Source organism: Aotus nancymaae, unplaced genomic scaffold (genome assembly GCF_030222135.1).
Source record: "Aotus nancymaae isolate 86718 unplaced genomic scaffold, 86718_ANA_hifiasm-v0.15.2.pri h1tg000029l, whole genome shotgun sequence".
Lineage (NCBI taxonomy): Eukaryota > Metazoa > Chordata > Mammalia > Primates > Aotidae > Aotus > Aotus nancymaae.
Window position 1 is genome coordinate 8958158 of NW_026988442.1, and position 25937 is coordinate 8984094.

At 53.3% G+C, this 25937-nt stretch overlaps 1 protein-coding gene across 1 annotated transcript in view; it reads right to left on the bottom strand.

Annotated features, from left to right (window-relative positions):
* Positions 1–3248: 3248 nt before the first annotated feature.
* Positions 3249–25937, bottom strand: part of EBF4 (EBF family member 4) — a 68692-nt gene continuing 46003 nt past the window's right edge. The window contains exons 8-18 of the mRNA XM_064382281.1: positions 15045–15126; positions 14172–14289; positions 13938–14071; positions 13718–13844; positions 11846–11934; positions 11653–11718; positions 11377–11554; positions 11095–11283; positions 7732–7929; positions 4298–4373; positions 3249–4047 (exon numbers count right to left, since the gene is read on the bottom strand). Coding sequence (XP_064238351.1) covers positions 4303–4373; positions 7732–7929; positions 11095–11283; positions 11377–11554; positions 11653–11718; positions 11846–11934; positions 13718–13844; positions 13938–14071; positions 14172–14289; positions 15045–15126 — 1252 coding nt within the window. The 3' untranslated portion in view covers positions 3249–4047; positions 4298–4302. The remainder of the gene's footprint in view (positions 4048–4297; positions 4374–7731; positions 7930–11094; positions 11284–11376; positions 11555–11652; positions 11719–11845; positions 11935–13717; positions 13845–13937; positions 14072–14171; positions 14290–15044; positions 15127–25937) is intronic.

Consider the following 25937-nt stretch of genomic DNA (forward strand, 5'->3'; position numbering starts at 1 on the left):
CCAATGAAAATCCAGCAGGCTTAAAAAATAGAAATTAGGCCAGGCACAGTGACTCATGCCTGTAATCCCAACACTTTGGGAGGCTGAGGCAGGCGGCTCATGAGGTCAGGAGTTTGAGACCAGCCTGGCCAATATGGTGAAACCCCTTCTCTACTAAAAATACAAAAATTAGCCAGGTGTGGTGGCAGGTGCCTATAGTCCCCATTACTTGGGAGGCTGAGGCAGGAGAATTGCTTGAACCTGGGAGATGGAGGTTGCAATGAGCCGAGAGCATGCCACTGCACTCCAGCCTGGGAGACAGAGTGAGACTCCATCTCAAAATAATAAATTAATAAAATAAAAAATAAAATAAATTAAAAAATCTTAACCACTGCACCCGACCAAAGATTTGTTTAAAAGCATACAAAAGGGGAGGGGAAGTGTGAAGCAAAATAATAAATAAGAAGCATATAAAAAACACCAGAAAGAAAAGATTGGTGACTTAGACTACATTCAATTAAGAAATTCTGGTTATCAAAAATCTAATGGCTGGGTGTGTGGTTCACAACTGTAATCCCAGCACTTTGGGAGGCTGAGGCAGGTTGATTATTTGAGCCCAGGAGTTTGAAACCAACCTGGGCAACATGGAGAAACTTGTGTGTACAAAACACACACACAAATTAGTCAAGTGTGGTGGTACATGCCTGTGGTCCCAGCTACTCTGGGGGCTGAAGCAGGAGGATCACTTGAGCCCGGGAGTTTGAGACCAGTCTAGGCAATATAGAGAGATCTCCCTCTCTTACCCTCGAAAAAACTAGCCAGGTGTGGTGACCCAGGTACTCAAGTGGCTGAGGCAGGAGGGTTGCTTGAGCCCAGGAGTTGGAGGCTACAGTGAGCTATGATTGTGCCACTGCACTCCAGCCTTGGTGACAGAGCAAAACCCTGACACACACACACACACACCCCTCATAATGGGAGTGAAGAGAAAGGGAGTATGGGAGAAGTGACAAGAAAATCCTAGGTCCATATTTGGGGTCAATGCCTCACACCCATCAGGACTCTCACGTTGAAGGTCTTCTTGTTAACAGCTGACTTCTAGGCTGGTGGCTCCAAGGAGGTGGCTCATTCCCTTCCATCATTCAGCAGGTGTTATTACCACCACTGAGGTGGTAGCAGAGGAGGACGCTGCACATGGGGTGGGGAAGGCGGCTGCCCCAGGATAATCAGTTAAGACCTTTGGGGAGGCCAGGCGCAGTGGCTCACACCTGTAATCCCAGCACTTTGGGAGGCCAAGGCAGGCAGATCACAAGGTCAGGAGATCCAGACCATCCTGGCTAACACGGTGAAAACCCGTCTCTACTAAAAATACAAAAAATTAGCTGGGCATGGTGGCACGCACCTGTAGTCCCAGCTACTCAGGAGGCTGAGGCAGGAGAATCACTTGAACCCGGGAGGTGGAGGCTGTAGTGAGCCAAGATTGCACCACTGTACTCCAGCCTGGGCAACAGAGTGACTCTGTCTCAAAAAAAAGAGCTTTGGGGAATCACTAACTGTGAAGACCTAGTCTCTCCTTGGGTAGAAAGATACTGTGAACTGTGAACTTTTTCCTATTTGGAAAAGTTCTTCCAGAGAAGTGAAAAGAGACTTTGGGGTCCATTTGAACCATTTCAAATATATCCAGTGCTTGCTTCATTCCAAAGTTGGTCACGTGCATAGGGAAATAGACCTTGGATAGCACTCTGGCAAAAAGCTTCTAGAATATCTTCAAGGGCATAAAGATTTATTGCTTTAGGTTTCAAAGTTCCATCCACAATCCACTTGGAATTGATTTTTGTGTATGGTGTGAGGTAGATGTCAAAGGTAATTTTTGCAGATGACTATCCAATTAACCCAACACCATTTTCTTTTTTGAGAGGTGGGGGTCTCACTTGTTGCCCAGGCTGGCCTTGAACCTCTGGGCTCAAGCAATCCTCCTGCCTCAGCCTCCCGAGTAGCTGCCTGGGCTCTAACATCATATTTTAAAAAAATCCATCCTTTCTACACTGCACAGTAGTTCCCATTTCTCTGGGAGATTTTTCTTTCTGGAAGAAGTTAAGGGCTCCACCAGTATGAGCAGGGGGCAGAGAGAAGAAGGCTCTTTTGCAGAATAGTCAGCAGAGGGCTGGTCAAAGCTGCTGCCTGGCTTCAGCCAGTGAGACCCGTCTATAGCGGGTCCTGTCTGAGCCAAAATGTAGCCTCAGAAGTGTCTGGTCCCCAGGGTCAGGTGCGAAATGCAGCAGCCTGGTTCTGCTGGGAAACATTTGGAAGAGGAAAGCCGAGGACTTACTGGAGAGGCCCTCTCTCTGAAGGGTGAGCAGCCAAGGGTCTGGTGCCCATCCTACTCCCACCCCCATTGGAAGCCTCAGGGTGGGCTGATGCTGAGAAGGACCCCTTTGTCACCTGGCATCTTGGTACTTCAACTAGAAAGAGCCTGGGCAGTTTCTGTCATCTGGTCCCAGGTAGAGGTGGGACCTGCAGATAAAGGAAAAATCCATGCGTGTTCCAAACTTAGTTTAAGTAGGAAAAACCATCTCCCCCTGGATGACTGCCAGGGACCATGTCCAGGGAAGACACTGTGTGCGCCACCCACATTCCCTCATCTTTACTGCCTGTGTGTACATCTGTCTGATTCCAACTGTCAGCAACCTGCTTCTCTTTGTCTGAGTGTTTTCCCTAGCTACTAGGACTGTTTTACCACCTGTGGGAAAGGCTGGAGGCACCAGAAAGCTAATGTTGCCCTCCCACTCCGCCCGGAAGCCCTAACCACTGACTGATGAGAATTGGTATGTAAGTAGCCCAGCCGCCTCACTCCTCAGGTGCAAAACGTCTGAGGCATGCCTTTTATAGCCTCCCAGAGCTCCCAGCTGGGATTCGGCTTCAGAAAAACTGTACATCTGGGTCATCTTTGCTTTGGTTTGTCCTGGTTCTCAGCAATGTCTTGACAACTCCCACTTCGGTCCTGACCAGAGAGCTGGGTGACTGAGTCTTCAGTGGCCCTATTACGCTTCCAGCCACAGCTCAGGCGGGCTAGCCTGCTCCCCCTCCCCCAACAGTCTCCAACAACAGACATGGGGCAGGGAAAACTTGCTTAGTCGAACTCTGGGGCTGTTTAAAAAGCCCAAGGCCCAAGAAGGCTGCCCGGGGGCGGGGATTGGAGCCACCCCCAGAGCTGCTGAACTGCAGCTGAGAAAAGCAAACCCACATCAAGGAGGCAGGCGAGAGGCTGGGCGCCACCTGCATGTGGTTTATTGTTCTGTTTTCTCCAAACGTAGCAGAGCAGAATGAGGCCACCTGGGGGGCAACTGGCCCCGTTGCATGGGGCCAGCCAGAGTCATTGTGTGTGGGGCCACAGTCCATGAGACATACACTGGGGGAAGACCCCAAATACAGGAGGCCTGGCACCCCTTTTTCTGCCTCCTCCATGCCCAAAGCCCCCACAGGGAGGCATGATTCGGCAAGCATGAGAGGGCAGGTCTCAAAGGAAGTGGGGCAGCTGCGGGGCTAAGCAGCTGTTGGAAGCTCCATGGGAGCCTGGGCAGGCCTCCCGAGGCTGCAGGGCGCCACCCTTTCGCGGAGAGAAGTTGGGATGCTGGGCCAGTTGAGATGGGTCAGATGCACATAGGACCTTTCCAGGTCACTTCTCCCTGAGCTGTCCTCTTTCCCACAGTCCCCATCCCATGCTCCCCTCACCCGACATCCCTGGTCTGCACAAGATCCATCTCTTCAGAGGAACCAAGACCCAGAGAGCGAGGCCCAGAATCCCAGCACCTCCCTGGGACGCTCTCCTGCCAAGAGTATCTGCACAGTGCTGGGGCTTCTGACCACCCCAAGACAGGGGGGCAAGAGAAGCTTGTGGGGCTGCTAGTGGTGAGGCTTGAGCAAGGGACGAAGGCCTCTTCCCGTTCAGCTCACGGGTTGGGGTCTGCCCACAGCCCTGGCCCTGCATCTTTCTATGCCGCCATCCAGGGCGTGGCTGTGAATCCCAGAGGGACCTCCAGTCCGGGCTCCATGGGAACAACAGCTGCAGACCTGGCGGAGTGAGAGAGGGAGAGAAGAAGGTCGGGGAGGAAGGCTGGTTGCCAGGGGACTGGAGGCCACTTCTCTTTACCTGCTCAGCTTGGGTTACGGCGGTGGGCTATATGCCTCAGAAAGCAGTCTAGATGGGCCCCAGGGAGGAAGACCTGGACCCCAGTTCCCCATCCCTGCTATGGCCTTTTAGAGAGCAAGCCCATCTCAGGGCCAGCTGGGGCAGGGAGGCCAGACCCAGCCAGAGACCTACCGTAATTAGGAGTATGCCAGGCCCTGAAGCCCCCGGGCTGGAGAGTGGAACTTGTCAGAATCCTCAAAAGGCTGGTCTGCAGTAGTCAGGGAGAAAGGACCCATAAGCCATGCACTGCCTGAGGAGCTACCTGTCTGTCACTCGCCGGGCTAGAGACAGCAGCCAAGGCATACAGTGCTTTCTGAAGGCAGTCGGCCACCCCTAGCCCTGGCCTGGGGTCAGCACTGCAGATTGGGGTGATGGGTGCCTTTCAGATGCTCAGGAGAGGCAGCCCAAGCCCTTGGTCCCTACCTCCCTCAAGAGAGACGACCCCAGGCTCCTTCTCCCAGGGTGGTCTCCTTCAGAGGGTCCGTCAACTTCTTCAAGCAGAAGGCCACACACCAGGACAGAAAAGGAAGGAGGGCAGCCTCAGGAGCACTGACTGACACACCCACAGCAGCATCCTGTCTGCCTCCCACATCTACGGAATTCATCACTTCATACTCCCGGCCCCTGCCTGAACCCCTCCCATGGTTCTTTTTGCTGGCAGAAGAAATCGGTGACCCTCTGTTCTCTCTGTCCCTCACATTCTAAGCTCCAGACACACCTAAGTTAAGAAAAATTATCCAAAAAAAAAGTGACTGTGTATCCTTTCAAAGTCACCCTAGAACATTATAAAATAAGCCCACCTTAAAAGTCATCTTCTTCTGGGGCATGTGACATCTTTTTTCTTTTTTAGATGGAGTCTCGCTCTGTCACCAGGCTAGAGTGCAGTGGTACGATCTCAGTTCACTGCAACCTCTGCTTCCTGGGCTCAAGTGATTCTCCTGCCTCAGCCTCCCGAGTAGCTGGGATTACAGGCACACACGACTGTGCCCAGCTAATTTTTGTGTTTTTAGTAGAAACGGGGTTTCACCATGTTGCCCAGGCTGGTCTTGAACTCCTGACCTCAGGTGATTTGCCTGCCTCAGCCTCCCAAAGTGTTAGGATTACAGGTGCGAGCCACTGTGCCTGGCCATGTGACGTCTTTTGATTTCGTGCTACTGGCTAGGGCCCAGACTGTTCAGTTGGATGTATGTTAACTTGGAGGAGACTGAGAAATGGCAGATGACTTCCCATTGGTAGAAAAGACAATCCCCAGAGGAGAGTTACAAGTTTATTGCTCTGTAGAAGCAGTTTATAGCCAGCAATCTTATTTCGGCCCTCCTTGTTTTATTGGCCTCAGTCTCACACTATCTCCTTTAAGCCACTTTGTCAATGTGTTAGCTCCCTCATTAATAAGTTAAATAAATCGTTGGCATATATATTTGTATGCTATGTTCTTTTTTTTTTTTTTTGAGGCAAGGTCTTGTTCTGTTGTCCAGGCTAGACAGACTGGAGTGCAGTGGCGTGATCTTGGCTCACTGCAGCCTTGACTTCCCAGGCTCAAGTGATCCTCCCATTTCTGCCTCCTGAGTAGCTGGGATTACAGGCACACACCACCACACCCAGCTCATTTTTGTATTTTTTTTAGAGATGAGGTTTCACCATGTTGCCTAGGCTGGTCTTGAACTCCTGACCTCAAGTGATCTGCCCACCTCGGCCTCCCAAAGTGTTGGGATTACAGGTGTGAGCCTCCGTGCCCGGCCCCATGTTATGTTCTTAATGTTTTGCACATGGGCTCCAAATCGCTGCCTTCCCACCTACACACCTGAGGCCTACTCTGTCTAGGGCGTTCCTCCCTACTAAGAACCCCTGCCTCCTTCTTTAAACCCTGCTTGGGCAAGGCCCTCTCTGAAGATGGCCCGTGCTCTGGATGGGTCTCCAAGCAGCCCCCTTGCCCGCCTGCCCTCCCTGGCATAAAAGTCTGTTATTACTTGAGTCACCATCACAGGCCTGCCTGTACTGTGCAGAGGAGGGTCTCTGGTGGGAAGGGGCCCCATTCTATGTGCAGGGCAGGGCATCAGCACAGTGCTCAGAAGCTTCTGGGCTGCACTTAGTTGCTCTGACTGCCCCGAGAACAGCAGATTCTGCGGGACTCCATGGACATGCATCATCCTCAGTTGTTCTCCCAGGCCCGGAGCTTCCCCACCCTCCTTCCAGCATCCCTGGACTCTCTTATACAGTGATATTGGAGCACAGACGCTCCGTAGAGCATTGTCCACAGCCTCGGCCTCCCCTGCCTTGGCCTGGAGGCTGCCCCACCTGCTCCTGCCTTGGATTTGGAGATGGCTCTGGGGCCCAAGCCACTGGCCTTGCTCTCGTGACAGGCATCCCAGCCTGATCAGTTCCACATCAGGCTGCGGAAACCACGAGGGTGTCTCTTCCTGCATCTCAAGGTCATTCCCTGGGAACTAATCTCAAGATGCTCTTAGAAAAATACATTTTGTGCTCAAATAAATTTGCACCTCCTGTTTCCTAGAAGGTTCACAATGTACCCTAGCACATGGAAGGCTCTGACAAAGTCTTCAATAGCCACTTACCTAATGTGAACACGGATTCTTTCCTAATGGTTACCCATTACTGTCTTGGGGAATACTCCACAGGACATGCTCTAACCCAACCTCTTCCAGATCAGTGCCCCGCAAACTGCACTGCAGCCTTCTGTGTGGGTGTGAACAGTGCCCTTCCAACCCATATATTCATTCAATAATTCGGCTACTGTTTCTTAAGCACCTGCTATGTGCCAGATTGAGGCCTAGGGGATCCTGTGGAAGCATCCCTTAGCCAGATGAGAAAACACCTATAAGCCTCTTAGGGAAGACACTGGCCCCGGCCCCTGCCATCCCCATCAACAGGGACCTGTTCTGGCCCACCCACATCCTGTTGCCTCTTCCTTTTCCACAGGCAGTCCCCTCCTCTGTTCTGCCAGTGAGTTTCCAGTGACCACCTGGATAAGAAAGGTTCTGTGGTGAAAAGGTTCTGCTGCACGTGGGCAAAGTGACAGAACAGCCATTTCATGAATTGGATGTGGGAGGATGACTTTGTCTCAAGTCTTAATCTGTAAAAGGCGGGGAGGGTAGCTGGGCTAAGCCTCATCTGAGGTCAGTCCCTTTCCATTGTCAGCGACCTGGTCCCTCACAGCGGTGTGTGCTACCCTCTGGTGGACACAGGGAGGCACAGGCACAGGCGTGCAGCCCACGTAGGGTCCTCCCTCCAGCTCAGAGGGTCTTTGCTCTGGGCTCAGCTGAATGGGGAAGGGGTGTTGGGGTAATTTCCAGACCTCATCAACTGTGATTTGAGTCTCTTCCCCTTGGCCAACTGGTCAACTGAGAGCATCCAGAGTGGTGACCACCCCAGGCTGGGAGGCCAGGGGAGTGGGGGCCAGAGGGACCTCCCTGCTCTCCATCCTCCAAGAAGAGCTGGTCAGCCAGCACGAGGCACTGGTGAGGTATGGATGGAGCAGCCCATCCTTGCCCAGCTGCTCCACCAGGGCCCTTCCTTCCTGCCACAGTGAGGCGGGGTGGATCACTCACCTGGAAGCCCCTCTCCGTGGGCTCTGGGGCAGGCCTGGGGCGGGGAGGTCGGGGGGCGCAGCACGGGGGCGAAGGCGCTCCTCTGTTTGACAGCGGAGATCATGTTGACAGGCGAGAAGGAGAAGACGCTGGTGGTGGGGGCAGCGGCCGGGAGGGACATGGAGGAAGCAGTCGCCAGTGGGGGGCTAGAGGGCATGACTCCGGGGCGGGGCGGGGAGGGGCAGGCGCAGCAGGGAAGGTGGTGGGAGACACAACAGGGAGACAGCACCAGAGTGAGCAGCTGGGCTGGGGCCCCACGTGGGCTGCTGACCCAGGTACCAGGCTCAGACCTCACTGGGAGCTGTGAGGGTCCTGGGCCAGACCTGCCTTCTTGAGGGTTCTGGAGACCTTTTCTAGGGGATGGGGAATGTCAGGGCCAGACCAGGTAAAGACAAAAGCAAAACCAGAACATTCAATAAAACCAGACAGTGGGAGGTGCCCTCCAAAGATGGGATGAGCAACAGCTGGACTATTTCAGGATTTCTGCTGAAAGCCCCTTGGATTTTGAGATGCTAGGAAACACCTATGAGCCCTGGGGTGCCAAGGCTAGAGTCAAAGTTCATGGGTCACAGAAGAGCTGGAGCAAGTAGTCAGGGATGAAGTTTGGGGGGACACACAGGCTCCTGTTACAAGGCCTCTCTGTCCAACGTCACAAACAGGGCTCCAACTTCCTCCTCAAATATGCTCTCCTTGCCAATGTCCCCTATGCTCCTCTGTCCCTCTCCCACCTCCCCCTGCATGCCAGGTCACTTTGTTTCCTTACAGCTTAATGCAGGTCCTTGTCATCTCCAGCTGGGACCCTGGGAGTCTCCCGAATCTCCCTCTTCCAGCTGGTCAATTTTAAAGAAAAGTGCAGCGATCTACATCCTCAGATCTTCCTGTTCTCAAACTCCCTAGCCATCCAGCCTGTGGCTTGCCCTCCTGGGAATGGCAAGGGCCTCCTGCACGCAGCAGGCTTTGCCTGCCCCCTCTTCCTGCAGCCTTCTCTCCTGGGGGCTCAGGCCCAGGGAATCTCTGGATCTCACCTTTCTACATCCTCATCTGAACCCAATTCCCTGCCTCTCTCCTGTAAAGACCCATAAGGCCGTGATTTGAGTATTGTCCTGGCAGCAGGCAGTAAGGTGTTCTGGCAAACTCAGTGAGAATGACACTTCTCATCGACACTTTTCAATGAGGCTTCCTGGAAGAAAGCAATAGCCTGAGAAGGCTGCCTTTGGCATCAGAGGACCCTACTACCCGCCTTGATACAATAATGCCTTCAACAGCTGCCTCTCTTTCAAATGCCCTCAGTCTCATCTCCTTTAAGACAATAGTTACTGCTAGCTGGAGAGGCCCCCAGAACCTGATGAAGGGCTTGAGAACAATGCCAGAAAATGTACTATAGCTCTCGACGCCCAGGGCTCACAGCATTTTGCACTTTGGGTAGGTAGCATGGGGAATTGTGAGTCATTCCAGGGAATTATGACTGAAGCAGAAGAACAAAGAGAGATCCAAGCAAACATCCCTTGAGCTTCTGGCTGGGACAGTTCTGATGTCATTCCAGGAATGTTCTGGGAAACTCAATGAGAATGACACCTCTTGGAGTTGGGCCACAAAGCACCCTGCACGTGGGGAGTGGAAGGGTACCTGGGTAAGCCCTGGTCAAGACAATATCGTGAAATGGGACCAACCCTCCCTCAAGTCCAGTGTGTCTCCAGCTGATGCTGGGTTTAAGCAGCTCTGGAATTCCTGATCTTCTTGCTGAATCAGAAGACCCCAGGTGGGCTGGCTTCTGCACACTGGGGCATCATGTTCCCCTACTGTTGGCCACACCGTATGTGTGGGAGGAGACCAATGTTCCAGACTCCCCTAGTGTTGGCCCAAGGGGAAAGTTTCAAAACCAAGGGGGCACCCACAGAGAGGCTGTGAGGGGACTGCCCCAGAACTGAAGGGAAGCAGGAGCAGTCAAGCCTGGTTTGAGCAAAGAGCCAGGAGAGGCAGGGGCCTTGGGAGGGATGCCATAAGGCCATGGCCTATGCGGACTCTGGCTTATGGGGCCTTAGGTCCCAGAAGCTGGGGCTGGAGGAAAGGGCTGGACTCAAGCCTTCAGCCAGAAACAGCAGCAGGCAGGACACAGGCCCTACAAGGAAAGCTAGGTGGGCGGACTGACAGTGCAGTCTCAGCAATGGCAAATACAGGGCAGGGGGAGGGGAGGGAACCACAGGCAGAGCCACAACCAGTTCCTTCTGGGACAGACTTCGCCACTTCTCCAGCACTGCAGAGTCGCCTGGGACTTGAGGGACAACCTCTCTTATGATTGATAGGAAGGCTTCTTGCAGGTGACAGGAGTGGGGGATCCTCCAAGCCCTGGGCTTTGCATACAGTGGGGGCTTTACAAATGTCTGCTGAATGGTTAAGCTCAAAAGAGCTGTGAACGTGCTGATCTGGAACTTGATGTTGGTAGAGACTTGAGGGCAGTGTAAAATGACAAGGCATCAGAGCCGTTGGGAATGACATACAGACTCACTCATGACACAAAGACATTGCCTATCCACCCAGCTCTGAGCTCCCCACTCTAAGAAGCCAGATGGGAGGTGGTCAGAGCCCACAGTCAGGGCTGGGACTCCGAAATCATACATCTTTGAGAATTTTGCCTGGCCCTTTAGGCACAGTGGCAAATTCAGATCCGAGATCAACCTTAAGCAGGGGGTGGAATTGACCCTATTTGAGAGGAAACAAGTTCAAATAAGTAACTTGCTGAATGCCCGGCAGCTCCTGATCCGGACACTGAAACCCAACTTCTGTCCGATCACACAGAATTCGCTCGCTCTGCCGGACGCCATCGCAGGGACCACATCCTCCCCACGCCCACCGGGCCTCTGGGAGTCCTGGGGGCTGGGGGCGGTGAGAAGGAAGCCCGTTTCCCTCGAGCCCTGAGTTTCCTTAGGCTTCCGGCAGGCGGCGCCAGCCTCCTCCCCAAGTTCCGGCTCAAGATGGGAAGGGGGCGGTGTCCCAGGTTGCAGCCGGACGCCCGCCACCCATTAGAGCCCACTTCAGGGGGACTGGAGGCCTAGAAGGGATGTGCATAACGGATCGGCAAAGAAGGCTAAAGATGCACAAAGTACTCTGGCCCCAGGACCCCGGGATGTGCAGCCGAGGGGTGGGGTTGAGGTCCCACGGCAGGGGAGGTCCCAGGCGGGGAGGGTGGGCCTCCCCCCGAGGGCTGGGCCAGGGTGGACCCTCACGGCGCCAGCGCCTCAACTCCTCCGGGATGGGCGGGGGCGGGGCTGAGCCCTTTTCCGCTCCCCGGCCCCAGCCCTCCCCTCGCAGGCCGGGGACACTCACTGGCGAAGGGCGAAGTGGCGGTGGAGCCGTTGAGGAAGCTGGGGGACCCAGGCACACCGAGGCCGGCCACGCCCGGCGCGCCGTAGCCGCCCAGGCCAGCTCCGAGGCTGCTGCCATAGCCGCTCTGCTGCGAGCCGGGGCTGGGCGCGAACCCGCGGGGGGACGCGCTGCTGCAGCTGCGCGCGTAGCCTGCGAGAGAGAGTGCGGCCATCAGGGGGCGGCGCCGGCCGGGGAGGGGCGGTGGCGGGGCCCAAGGGCGGCGGGGAGGCGCGGCGCACTCACCCGGCTCGGGCCCCGGGGTGGCGTCCCCGACGGCGATGGCTAGCGGGCTGCTGAAGGCGTTGATGCCCATGACAGCAGGGTGCGGGTGGCTCGGGGCCAGGGGTCCGAGAGGCCCGGGCGCGCGTGGGGCGCTGTACAGAGCCTCGGCCACGTCCGCCGCGCGCTTCAGGAGGAGTTCCTGCGAAGACAAGAGCGGGGCACGGCCGGGGCAGCCGCGGGCGCCGCGTGCGGGGGAGCCCCGGGCCGGGTGGCGCTGGGAGGGCGGAGGCGCCATACCTGGTTACTGCCTGGCACTCCGTACAGGGCCTCCGCCAAGTCGGCCGCCCGCTTCAGCAGCACTTCCTGGGGACGGGGGAGTGGCAGCGAGACGAAGGGGCAGCTCCAGGGGGCGACGAAGGGGCCCCCTGGAGCCCCTCCTCACCCCCTCGACCACAAGACACCCTCAGCCCCGCCCCACCCCTCTGAGTACCTTGGGCAGCCTCTCGGGGTCTCCGGGGTGTCTGGGAATGACTTTCTGTAGCCTCTGGAATCCGTAGTCAATGGTGGGCTCGTTCAGGGCTGGGGAGAGGGGCGGCGTTTGGAAGACTCCCCCGCAGCCCCCTACTCCCAGAGTGGGACTCAGGGCGCCAAAAGCAGGCCAGCGCCCAGTCCAGGAGCCTCGCCGCAGCCCCTCCACCAGGTCCAGCCCAAGTCCCCCGGAAAACTCCAGGCACACTAGGCAGCGAGGTTCGGGGAAGTTTCAGTTCCGTTTGTTCATTCAACAAATATTTACGGAGCCAGGCTCTGTCCTCTGCGCTAGGCGCTTGGCATGAACACACATGCACTATACGCTCCCACTTGTGATTAGAAAAAAGGGAAACTGTATACACATATGAGCTATATTCCTAAGGGCAGGACTCCATGGAGAGTTTTCTCTTTGCATCCAGTCAAATCAGGAGTTTATTATAAAAAAGAAAAAACTCAACAATCTTCATTTATCACAGCTCAAGTGGACCCTCCGCAGCATCTGAGAGCTAAAGGTTTGCATGTACCCCAGGGAAGCGACTGGAGAAGTGGGTGGCTTGGGCTGGGGCGGGAGGATGGAAGTGGGGAAGATCCGGCCAGCGGCCAGATTCTACACTGCATCTCCATGTGTGTTGTGTTCACTGCTTACCCTGGCGTTGTGTGCGTGTGTGTGTGTGTGTGAGAGAGAGAGAGAGAGAGAGCGTCTGACCCAGCTCCCTAAGGCACTTCTCCTCCTCCTTCCCCTTTTCCTGATTCCCGCACCATCCTCTGGGATAGCCAGGCCCGACCTAATCCACCAGTCTTAAGGCCCTACCTTCACCTCTAATTCTGACTTAGTGTATTTCCTTTAGTTTCCCGGCAAAGGGGAAAGCACTTCTGGGGCTCGGCACTGGTCGTTCCATCTCCTGCGACCGCCCTTCCTTCCCCAGGTCAACCTCCCCATTCAGCCCTTGGGTTTCCTCCTTGCAGGGCTCAGCAGACCCTCCCTACCGGAGGTTTTCCTTGACTGTCAGCCCCTGGACCGTGTAATCCCACCCACCCCACGCGGTTCTCTGCTCAGCCTTTCCGTGTTAGACTGGCGCCTCCCTGAGGGTAAGTAGGGTCACTACCGAGTGTCCCTCGAAGGACTCGATGAGCATAGATGTGTGTGTATGTGGGGGGAGGGGCAGCGCGCTGATGGGGAGTGCAGTGGGGTGGCTTGGCTGGGGCGGGGCGGGAGGATGGAAATGGAGAAGACTCGGCCAGCGGCCAAATAGAGCAGGGCTGGGGGGTTCTACACCGCATCTGTACGCGTGTTCACTGCTCACTCTGGCAAGGGGTGTGTCTGTGCATGTACGCAGGTGTGTGTGCGTGTATATGCAGTGAGGCCTGGGGTAGCGTGGGGGAACCAAGAGACTCAGGGAAGATTCGGGGAGAAGCGACCCCATTTGGTGGCATCTTTGAAATAAACACCCCTTTGGAGCGTCTCTAAACCCTGGAGGGTCTGCCGGCGGGAGACGCAATGTTCAGGAAGTGAGATGGCCGAGGGAGAAAGAATGTTGGTTGTGGGGCGGCGGTGGGGGTGGGGGACGGGACACTTCGTAGGAAAGGATTATGGAGCCAGAGGCCAGGGAGGGAAACACACGGATCCAGGGAATGACTGTCCTGCGAGCCGAGCGGTCACAGGCATTGGTGGGTGGAGGCTGCCGGAAGCCGCCTAGGGGCGTGGCCACAGCGTAGAGCTCCGCTAACTCCAAACTCCAAGAACCCGGATCCGTGCGCGTGCGCGGGGTGTGGCTCCCTCCGCGCACCTTAGACCTCCCCTGCCCCGCCCGACTCGCCCCGCCCGACTCCTCACCTGTGTAGACAAAGCGGCCGGGGGCTCCCTTGCAAAACTGCTTGGACTTGTAGGAGAGGGTCACCTCCACCACCCCGGGGATGTGCCGCGGGGGCGTCTGCACCCGGATGGCGTGGGGTGTGATGAGCTGCGAGGGGAGAGGGGAGGCCTGCAGGTCCCGCACCGGCGAGGGGAGGGCCCAGCCCCCATGCCCCGAGGGAGACTGGCGGGGTTGGCCCACCTCGCTCCACACAAGTACGTTTCCGAACACGACCTGCAACCCGTCGAAGAAGTTGTCGCCGATGACAATGACGGTGGCGCCGCCCGTGGTCCAGCCCTCCCCGGGGCTGATGGCCTTGATGCAGGGGGTGGCAGCTGGGAGGCAGGAGAGGACCCAGGTCAGGGGACCGCGCGGAGGTGGGGCCTGGGGGCTGGCTGGGCCCGCGGCGGCCGGGGCTGGGCCGGGGGTCCTGACCTTCGGAGGGGTCCAGGCGGCGCGCCCTGCGGCCATGCTTGGAGTTGTTGTGCACAAACATGTTGTCGGACACGGCCAGCACGTGTCCGTCCACGCTCACCGTCGTGGACACCACCACCTGCGAGGAGAGCCGAGGCCAGCCTGGCTGGGGCCCTCGGGGGCTCCCGGGAGGGGAATGTGGTGGGGAACCAGCACCTTGAGGCTTGTGGCTGGATGCTGGAATTTAGGGTCACTGGTGGGAGGAGGAAGGCTTCAGTCCTGCAGTGTCTGAGCTGGTGGAAGGGGGCCAGCTGGATCAGGTGACACCCTCAGATGAACTGACTCCCCAGAGCGACAAAAATAAAGACCCCTGAAAAAACTGGCTCCTTGGGCAAAGGGTGGCTACTGTTTTTGCATACACAGGAAATGCGGGGCTGCATCCACGGGCCTCCAAGGCAGGAATGGTGTCTGAGGCAAGTAGAGGGGGCAGTATCCGCCGGAGAACCCATCAGCAGGAGCCCCTGCCCTATTCTGGGGAGAAAACTGGGGCTGCCTTCTTTCCCCTCTCCCCTGCACTGGGAGGGGTGTGCAGGTTGGGGATGTGCTGAGGGCAGCTGCTCTCCGCTTCACGCTATGCAAATTGCCTGGGTCGTTAATCATGTAAAAATGTCACAATTAGCATCTTCTTAAGTGGGACTCTAATGAAGCCTCCCTTGGCAGCCAGCATAAGTTGAGAAGGAGCTGCCCCACCCCCAGCAGGCTCCAGGCTGGGGAGGCACAGGGTTGGGCAGAGATCTGCCCAGGGTGGCAGGGTCACAGCCTTCCCTTCTCCCTCCCCTCCCCTCCATCAGGAAAGGGTAGGGTTGCAAGGGGAAACCCTCTCTCCAGACCCACCTGGAAGCGGCGCATGTCTCGGGGATTCCCTGCATTCTTCAGGCAGTTCTGGTTGCATTTGAGGAAGAACTTGAGGAAGAACCTGAAACAGTGTGGTCGGTGGGCTCAAGGGTCTGGGGGTTCTGGAAACAGTTGAGGATCCAACTGCTCCCTGCCATGCCCCCTCTCAGCAGGATGACTCCCCTCTGCCTGCTCCCACTCAGCCACACTCCCCTGTTCCCATCATGGCCTGCATATACACGGGGTGCCTGATACACACTAAATAGACCCATCACAATGACTATTTCGCTACACAACCATACACACGGTGTACCATACACACAGTGTACCATACACACGGTGCTTATTTATCCCACAAAGTGTATATGTAGCACTCCCACACAATATATATTCCTCATAAAGAGTATGTCCATCATATACACTACATACACCTATTAGTCATTATTCCCACCACACTGTATACCCATACACATTCAATGCATGCTCCGTATGTAGCATGTACGCACTTACCCCATGTAACCTTATCACACACTATGTGTGTGTCATAGTATATGCTTATCACCCACATATACATTGTCACACGACACATCCCTCCCCAGAGTATACCGATTACCCACACAATGTACACTCCTCATACGCAGCATATTCTCTGTAGACACTGTTTATGCCTTGTATACTATTACAAAATACAGCCACCACACACACTGGGGTATAACCTTCACACAAGCACAAACAACAAGTACTCCATCTATAGCCTGCACTCACCGCACATGTAGTGGCATAGTAATCAGACACAGCCTGTACCCATCACGCACAGTGTATGCCCACCCCACACACTGTATGCACAGATAAACAGAAAATACACAGAACAGATACATTAATACACATTTTATGTTATAAATGATTATCCAAAACGTAGTTATTGCAAATACTGTAAAGCCATCCAGTATAGCAGATGCCCCCAGCAAATTCCCCTCCCACATGGCAGATCCTCCTCCCACACGTTATAACCATTATACACGCAGGAAAAGCTTAATCACACAGAGCACATACCCACCACATACACATGGTGTATCTGTCAGACATGTGGTACAGATACACCGTGAATGTCTTCTTGTTTACATAGAGTTACTGGGGAAAAAACACATATGCGCTGACGAGGCTGCTTTTTGGACAAACACATGAGCACTTAGTCCCCCTCTCCTTCCTAGCAGTTGGCCTTGGTCCTGTCACCTACCAGCAAGGTAGCCATGAACAATACTCTGGCTGTTGTACTGTTTTGATTTGTTTTGTTTTTTAAGGTGGAGTCTTGCTCTGTCACCCAGGTTGGAGTGTAGTAGTGCCATCTCTCACCAAAACCTCCGCCTCCCAGGTTCAAGCGATTCTTCCTGCCTCAGCCTCCTGAGTAGCTGGGATTACAGGCACCTGCCACCACGCCCTGCTAACTTCTGTAGTTTTAGTAGAGACAGGGTTTTGCCATGTTGCCCAGCTGGTCTCGAACTCCTGACCTCAGGGGGTTCGCCTGCCTCAGCCTCCCAAAGTGCTGGGATTATAGGCGTAAGCCACCGCGCCTGGCCCTGTTGTACTCTTAGTAAACTCAGAATATGATCAGTATCTGCCTTATGCTCTATAGCACTCTGAGCATCTGGGAAGATGCCTTTTACAAATTGTAGAGCGCAGGGCTAACGTCTGCAGTAGGTCCTGGCATGTGGCACTGCCTCCTAGGCCACTGTATGAGCTCCTCATCAGTCAGCTTCCTCATTTTACCTCCATCCAATTGGGAGAATTTTTACCATAGTATTTACTAAAGCAAATACAAGGCCAGGCGTGGTGGCTCATGCCTGTAATCCCAGCCCTTTGGGAGGCCGAGGTGGGTGGATCACGAGATCAGGAGATCAAGACCAGACTGGCCAACATGGTGAAACCCCGTCTCTACTAAAAAATACAAAAATTAGCTGGGCATGGTGGCTTGTACCTGTAATCCCAGCTACTTGGGAGGCTGAGGTAGGAGAATTGCTTGAACTGGGACCTGGGAGGTGGAGGTTGCAGTGAGCCGAGATCCAGCCTGGGCTACAGAGCGAGACTCCATCTCAAAAAAAAAAAAAAAAAGAAAATACAAGAGTCCCAGACCTGGGTGGACCTTTAACCACGGTATTATTACTCATGTACAACTTATATACCCCAAATTTGAACGTTCATTTAATTTACCAGTGTTGCCTGCAAAGTCTGCAAACAAGAAATTCCCACTCAGAGGAAGATTTGTTACAGGCCCTGAAAGCCTAGTCCCCAAAAAAGAGGTCCCCAAGTGCTGGGAGGAGTAAGCACTGGCCCTGGAACTCAGGTGTCCCCAGGGGGCAGCCCCTCATTGGGAGCTGGTGGCAGTCACCTTTCTGGAGATGCATCTCCCTGGGGTCCTGCCTCTGTCTACACTTCCAGCACTTGTCATGTTCCCCCACATAGTGGGCACCCCCTTTATTTCCCAAACGGTGCACCCCTACAGTGTAGACAATCCATTTACCCCTACAGGATACCCTGCAGTGCAGACAGCTGTTATGCCTCAAACAGTAGTCACCAATGTGTAGACACCATATATACCCCCCATGGGTCACCCCAAGGTGCAGACACCTCCAGTGCTCCTGAGAGGCACACCTGCATGGTGGAGGCACTCCATTTCTCTCTTATTAGTTGCTACAGTAACCACTCCCTACACCCTTTATGATCCCCTATGATGTAAACGCACTACACCCATATGTATGACATGTTCGTCATCCATGCCCCACATTCACATGTGACAGGGTACAGACTCCCTACTCTCACATGCAGTGCAGACCAGTTCCTTTAAATTAAGTACCCATGTGCTTGGTCCTTCAACACATGCTAGATGGAGGGGGAAACGCCAAGATGGGACACAGTCTCTGTCCTAAAGAGACTGAATGCTCACCTTTGGGAACCACTGAAGATGCGACAAGCATAGGACTGCACCAGAAGATGACACATGTGCCCACTGCACCCAAGACCACTCAAACCTACGGAATCAAGAGGAAGGGTCCTTGGGAAGGGGCCAAGATAGGGGCTCTGGCCAGGGTCGGACTCTCTGCATGACCTGGGGTAGGTAAATCTTTTCACATCCATGAAGGGAGAGTAGCAATTGATGGCTGCCATGACACCTTCTAGTCCTGCCTCTGGGACATCCTTTACCTCTGCTCTCCCCAAGGCTGTGGTTTCCTGCAGGGTCCTGCTCCCTCACTGGCCCTTCCCCAAGTCTTTGCTCAGCAGATCTTCCCAATGTCCCTTTCCAGTACAGGTTTCATTTGTCCTTTGGGTCCACACCAAGTCTCACACCCTGTCCAGCCACCATTTTCTGACCACTCTAGATTTCAAGGCCCACCCCTCCCTGAGAGCCCTAGAGCCCTGCCAGCACCTCTGTCTATGGGGACACCTCAGTGTTTGCATTACTTGCAGATTGTGGGTGAGTAAAAGCAGGAGCACAATGCCTGGGTCTGTGGTGGGGGCTGAGGGTCAGTCCCCTTTTCCCTTCCCTCTAGTCCCATCCTCAGAGCTAGCACATAGCCGAAGGCATCCATGGTGCCACTGAAACCTCACTCCCTTCCGGCCGGTAGTCCACAAGGCTGCCCCCAGTCAGAGAGCCTGCACCACCCCCCAAGACCAGCAGTGTCAGCGTCACCTGAGATCTTGCTACAAATGTAGAATCTCAGCCCCCACCTCAGATCTGCTGAGTCAGAACACATCTGTGTGTTCATACGCCCTTCAGGTGAGGCTGGTGTACCCTGAAGTTTGAGAACCACTGCACTGGAGCTGCGCTATCCATTACTATAGCCACCAGCCCCACGTGGCATGAACCCTTGCAATGTGGCTAGTTTGAACTTGAGATACGTGGTAAGTGTAACATCAGATTTCCAAGACTTAGAAAAAAAAGAATGTAAAATAATTCATCAGTAATCTTTTATGTTGATTTCATGTGGAAATCCTCATCTTTTAGATGTATTGGGTTAAATAAAATGTATTATCAAAATTAATTATATCAGTTGCTTGTGGCTACTGGAAAATTTAACATTACATATGTGACTTGAGGCCCTGCTCAGTGGCTCACACCTATAATCCCAGCATTTTGGGAGGCCAAGGTGGGCAGATTGCTTGAGGCCAGGAGTTTGAGACTAGCCTGGCCAACATTGTGAAACTCCATCTCTACTAAAAATACAAAAATTAGCTGGGTGACGTAGCACATGCCTGTAGTCCTAGCTACTCAGGAGGCTGAGGCATGAGAATTGCTTGAACGCGGGAGGTGGAGCTTCCAGTGAGCCAAGATTGCACCACTGCACTCCTGGGTGACACAGTGAGACTCTGTCTTAAAAAAAAAAAAAAAAGCGTGTGTACATATGTTGCTTGCACTATATTAATATGGACAATGCTTCTCTAGAGTATTATGTCTCTAGGAGAAAGTGACTCACATTTACTATTGACTGGAGCACAGACTGTAAAGTGCTTATTTATAGAAAACTGGTAAGATACAAATGGTATTTGTCAGTGGGAGCTAAAAACTTTGATGATCGGCCAGGCACAGTGGCTCATGCCTATAATCCCAGCACTTTGGGAGGCCGAGGTGGGCGGATCACGAGGTCAGGAGTTTAAGACCAGCGTGGCCAATATGGTGAAACCTGGTCTCTAAAAAACACAAAAATTAGGCAGGCATGGTGGCGCTCGCCTGTAGTCCCAGCAACTCAGGATTAGCTGAGGCAGGAGAATCACTTGAACCCGGGAGGTGGAGGTTGCAGTGAGCTGCGATTGCGCCACTGCACTCCAGCCTGGGCGACAGAGTGACACTCTGTCTCAAAACAAAACAAAAACAAACAAAACACACAAAAACTTTGATGACCTGAAGGTAGAGCATGAAAAGACAGATAATAGAGAAGGGACTGAGTTGAGGGGGCAGGGAAGGAAGAGAAGTGGGTTATAGGGTACAAACAAGCAGCAAGACAGAAGGAATAAATTTGATGTTTGACAGCAGAGTAGGGTGGCAATACTTAGCAAAAATGTATTGTACCCACGTGATGGACACCCTAAATATCCGGATTGATCACCACACATTGTATACATGTGACAAAATTTCACTTGTACCCTGTAAATTTATACCCCCCAAAATTTATATGACTTGGAAACAAATGATATTTGTTAGGAGAAGTAAATAATTGCTGTTCGGTGGAGAAATTAGCCCTAATGATGATAAAATTGTTCTACAGACAATAACTAGCTTTGTATCTAATCTGGCAATCTTATTCCAGTATTATTCACACAATCCCTTGCCTCTCCTTCCCTCCCCTCCACCCCTTTCCATATACACATGCACACTCACACACTCACACATGTACGCATCGGTTTCTCTTCGTCTCTTTGAATCAGCTTTGTCATCCCATTGGTTCCCTCATCAATAAGTTACAGAAAACTTTGACACCTGCTCAGTAGCAATTTGTATGAGAATCATGCTTTTGACATTTTGAAGACTGTGCTTTGGCAAAGGTGACCAGCCCCCAAGGCTGGACCTGGAATGAGAGGACGTCCATTGGGATCTAGGAGAACCAGGAACCCTACCTCTCCCCTGGACCTAGAGTGACTGCTGACCCTCCCAGTCCGGGCGCAGCTGCCTGGTCCTCTCCTGGCCCACCAGGGGGAGACAGACACACCGCGGAGGCTGGAAGGGCAAACATGAGGACAACCCAAGGGACTTCTCTGTTGGCTGATGCCCGGGGGTGACACTTTATTCCACCTGAGCAGTCAGGGAAGGATGGGAATGGAGTCAGGGAAGAAGAAGGAGGGGCAGCAGCAGGTCCTCCAGGCCATGTCTGCACAGAGGCCAGATGCAGGGGCTGGGAACTGGGGGAGAGTGAGAGACCCTGTGGGCAGGGGAGCTGGAGAGAGACACCTACACGCGTGGAAAACGTGGACATGGGAACTGCAGGCAGGTGCTCTCCTTGAAAGAAGAGAGCCTGGGCAGGGGCTGGGCAAGTGAAGACAAGGTTCTGGGCCTGGACACCCTGCAGGGACTTGAGGCAGGAAGGGAAGTGCACTTTGTTGAGTGGGCCACCCCCTACCTCTAAAGCTTGGATGAGTCTGGGGGTGTTCTCTGAGCAGCTCTCCCCACTCCTGGCCCTATGGGGCTGAAATGGAGCCTAGGAAAGCCCCTTTTTCCTGACCAGGATGAGGGCAGGGGACAGGGGTGGGGCAAAGAGAGCCCAAGTCCACAGCCCTCTCTGATCTGAGGATCCCCACAGAGAGTGAGCACTACAGGACCAGTGCCCAATACCATCCCCACTGTGGCCATGAGGCTCTCTGAGGGCATGGCTTCCTAATCCAGATCCCAAAGAAAGGGGAGCGAGGGAAAGGCCAAGTCCCAGAAGCTTCCATTAGGATTAATGGAAGAAAACACCATAAATACAAGCGTGACTTACAAATAAAATGCATTAGGGAGGTCAATATGCAAAGAAAAAAACAAAATAAGGGACACAGGTGTAACCCATCAAGCACTTAGCAGCTTAGCAAGTGCCTGGAACGCTGCTGAGTTTGTCACTTTGGCATTACCTTGCTGAATTCCCCAGGTGGTGTTGGTCTGCAACCACCCCACTTTACCGATGAGAAAACCAAGGCTAAGCTACAAAGTCACAGTCAGTGCCAAAGTCAGGATATGAACGGGGGTCTTTACGAACCACTGATGCCAAGAGTCCTAGAAGTCCTTCTAAGTGGGGCTCTCAGAGTTGGCCCAGGCTGGTACTGCAGTACCGTGTGGCAAGTCCTTCGCAAGTGGCTCTGAGGGGCAGCTGTGTGGGGACCAGGATAGCTGTGCTGTAGGGATTTCCTTGAGGTTACAGATTCAACAGGGTTGCAAAGGAGAAATTTTTGCTCCTAGTTTTTGATCCTTTTGCTCCTCGTTTTGGGCTTTCAGGTGTTGTGACTGCTGCTGTCAGTCGAGAAAATCTTCAGTATGAAAAAAACTGAACCAAGAGTTAATAATTGTTCTAGCTCACTGGGGCTATATGGGCTTCATTATTCCGGTCTGCCTGGAGACATTGAACATTCTCAATAAAAAGTTTAACGAAAGACCAGATGAAGAGCTGTGAACAGTGGTCATTCAACTAATAAAGCATCTAAAGGGTGGTAGTTATGCATCACGACTCTGATGCCTATAACTTTTTTTTTTTGAGACGAAGTCTCACCCTGTCACCCAGGCTCGAGTGGAATGGCGTGATCTCAGCTCACTGCAACCTCCGCCTCCTGGGTTCAAACGATTCTCCTGCCTCAGCCTCCCCAGTAGCTGGGGTTACAGGCACCTGCCACCATGCCCAGCTAATTTTTGTATTTTTAGTAGAGACAGGGTTTCACCATGTTGGCCAGGCTGGTCTCGAACTCCTGACCTAGTGATCCGCCCATCTCGGCCTCCTAAAGTGCTGGGATTACAGCCATGAGCCACCGTGCCTGGCCTGATGCCTATGACTTATAGGAAAGCTCAGAGTAGTTCACCCACACACCCACCTTCCTACATCCTGAACTCAGTTTAGCCTTCCTGATCATTTCTATAAATGCTTTTTATTCCTCCCTGTGAAAACAGCTCAAGATGAAATGAAAAGAAACCTTTCTTGTCAATAGAGTATTTTCTACCAAAGAAGCAAATTGTGGATTGAGTATGATGGAAGTGCAATCATTTAACTTATATTCTACTTCTCAAAGGTGACACCATTGCATAAACTCCCCAAGCACAGTGCTTTACTCAAAAGAGACACTCAATAGAGAAGGCAAATATAAAGGTAACTGATGTGAGTCCACTGCTTTTTTTTTTTTTGAGACAGTCTCTCTCTGTCACTGAGACTGGAGTACAGTGGTGTGATCTTGGCTCACTGCAAACTTGACCTCCTGGGCTTACGTGATCCTCTCACCTCAGCCTCCTGAGCAGCTGGGACAACAGGTCACACTACCATGCTTAGCTAATTTTGTATATTTTTTGTAGAGATGGAGGTCTCAGAATGTTGCCCAGCTTGGTCTGAAACTCCTGGGCTCAAGCGATCCTCTTGCCTCAGCCTCCCAAAATGCTGGGATTACAGGCATGAGCCATTGCTTGGTCTGGAGCTACTTTTGGAAGACAATGTCTAGGTACTCCACAGTGAATTAATGCCTGTCTGACTCCCTTATGCCCAGCTGCTGTGTAGACTGTCAAATGGCTCACAGCTACCCCGAGGTAATCCGAGAATTACCCTTAGCCAAGAGCATAAACTCCCTACCAATAGCCCGCAGCCAACGACAGATTGACGTTACAAGGAGGACCAACTCTCCGTGCCATTCATGCTCCAGACTTCCACATGGGACCAGGCTGATGCTAGACTCCAGCTGAGACCACCTCCTCGCTAAGTTCCCTCTAAGCTCATTCCTTTTCTCCTGAGAGCTCTCCTTCAATAAACCTTTTTTACAAGAATCACCATCTCAGGCTCTGCTTCCAGGAATCCCATCTTAAGAAACCTTAGGTCACAGTGCTAAGGCTTTTTACCAGCTTTTTCCTCCCTGCAACCCCATGAGACACTTAGGGCTGAAATTATGTTCTCACTTCCAAAGAGAAGGCTGTTAGTGACTCAAGGAGCTGGAAGGAGAGCCCGAGTGCATTTTCCGCTACAGGACTACTGTCAGGGGCAAGGAAGAGCATGCCTAGAATACAGTGCTGCCTAAGGGAACTTTTCCAGAATGATATGCACTCGCCACACACGGCTACTGAGCACTTGAAATGTGGCTAGTGCGACTGAGGAACTGAATTTTATTTCATTTTAATTAACATAAATCTTTTTTTAATTTTTTTTTTGAGACCGAGTCTCGCTCTGTTGCCCAGACTGAAGTGCAGTGGCCCAATCTCGGCTCACTGCAACCTCTGCCTCCTGGGTTCAAGCAATTCTCCTGTCTCAGCCTCCCGAGTAGCTAGGATTACAGGTGCCCGCCACCACACCCGGCTAATTTTTGTATTTTTAGTAGAGACAGAGTTTTGCCATATTGGTCAGGCTGATCACGAACTCCTGACATCAGGTGATCCACCCTCCTTGGTCTCCCAAAGTGCTGGGATTACAGGCGTGGGCCACTGCGCCTGGCCATTTTAATCAACATAAATTGAAATGGTCCCATGTGACTTGAGACTACCATATTGGACAGTGCAGATCTAGAGAGAAGGCGTGCAGTGAATGGATATATGAGCAGGGGCAGGTGTTCCAAACAACAGTGCGTCCTGTGAAGGCCTTGGGAAAGACAACAGATTGAGAGTGAAGGGTATTTTAAATCGGATACGTGTTTCCAAGCCCAAAGTTGGCACAGCAGCCTGAGACGGGTAAATAAGGGGAGAGGCATCCTCTGCTAATTTTTATCCCAAAAGATTTATCTTTAATTCCCATGAGCCGCAGAAGAAACTGAAGCAGTTTCTGGCTCTCCAGAATTTTCATTGTCTGCCTCTCTCTACCCTCAGCTCAGGGACAGAGGAGGACACAGATGGCTGGGCCATTCATCCCCTCATTCATTCCATACACCCACTTAAAAAGATTTATTAAATACCTTCTACGTGTCAGGCACTGGGGATGTAGCATTGTACAAGATCTGAAGGAAATTACAATCCAACAGGAAAGAGAAACTCAGGAAGATGGAGTGGTGGGCACGGCAGGAGGATCTGCCAAGTGTAATTTGCAATAGCCACTTATTTTGCCTTTGTGGGTGGAAGGCTTCCTAGAGCTCCGATTTGGTGTTGGGTGTTGGGTCTTGGAGGATCTCACCAAGAAGTAGGAGGCAGGACACTCCATGCACAGGGACTAACAGCTCCGCTGTGGGGCAGATGGCTCGTTCATCCATTGGTGCCTGACAAGACTGAGGAGGGCAGTGTGACTTGGGTCCTGGGGTTAGCACCAAATAACGCGGGACTTGGACCCTGTGGGCGATGGGGAGGCTGCAGGGGATGTCTCTTGAGGCAGAAACAGGCACCAAAGGGCCTAGGCAAGAGAAGGGAAGGGGAATGAGAAGCTTACTGTAATCCTTCAGGCCTAGGTGGGGTTGGCCCAGGCTGCTTCCTGGTCTTAGCCTGCGGTAGCAGCCAAGACAGAGAGTCCCTAGGATCATAGCCACCTGCCAGGCCTGGACCTGGCCTCCCCACCATGATCCCCACCCGGGCAGAGGTGGCTGCAGTGCAGATGGGCTGGGGGACTATAAATAGCCAGAGCGCATATATTAGCATGCCAATGCACCCGCACCCCATCCTCTATGCTAATGGCCCACCATGCGCCTGAACACCTTCTGTTCCCCTGCATGCATTTGCATGCACAATTAGCATAATCTTGTATAATTAATGAACAGCGTCAATTTTAGCTCCTAAGTAATTTGATTAACATGTTGATAGGGCACTTACTAGGCTCTCCAAACCTCAGGGCTGGGCATGGGGCCTGAGGAGAAGGGGAGGCGGGTGGAGAGACAGCTAAGGGGCCCCCAGCTGCCCACCAAGAGTGGCAGTGACTCCACTTCTCCCAAACCAGGCCTGAGGGGAGAGGAGGAAGGGTGGAGAGGCTGTTAATGGGAGGCCTTTGGGCATGCCACATGCAGTGGCAGGAAGGGGCTGGGGCATGGTCACCGTGGTGTGTGCTCGTGTGGACACAGATGTACACCCACACCCCTCTAAGTCCCCCCAAGCTTGAGGAGTCATCTGTGAATGCAGGATACTAGAGTCCATGGGAGGAACAGAAGAGAAGAGACAGAGAAAAAGGAGGGAGGAGGAGGGATGGGGCATGGACGGCAGCGGAAGCCACGGAGCTGGAAGGGGTGCTTGTGAGTCACACGGAGATTTAAAGAAGGTGGGAGTCTGAAGCAAAGAAGTTG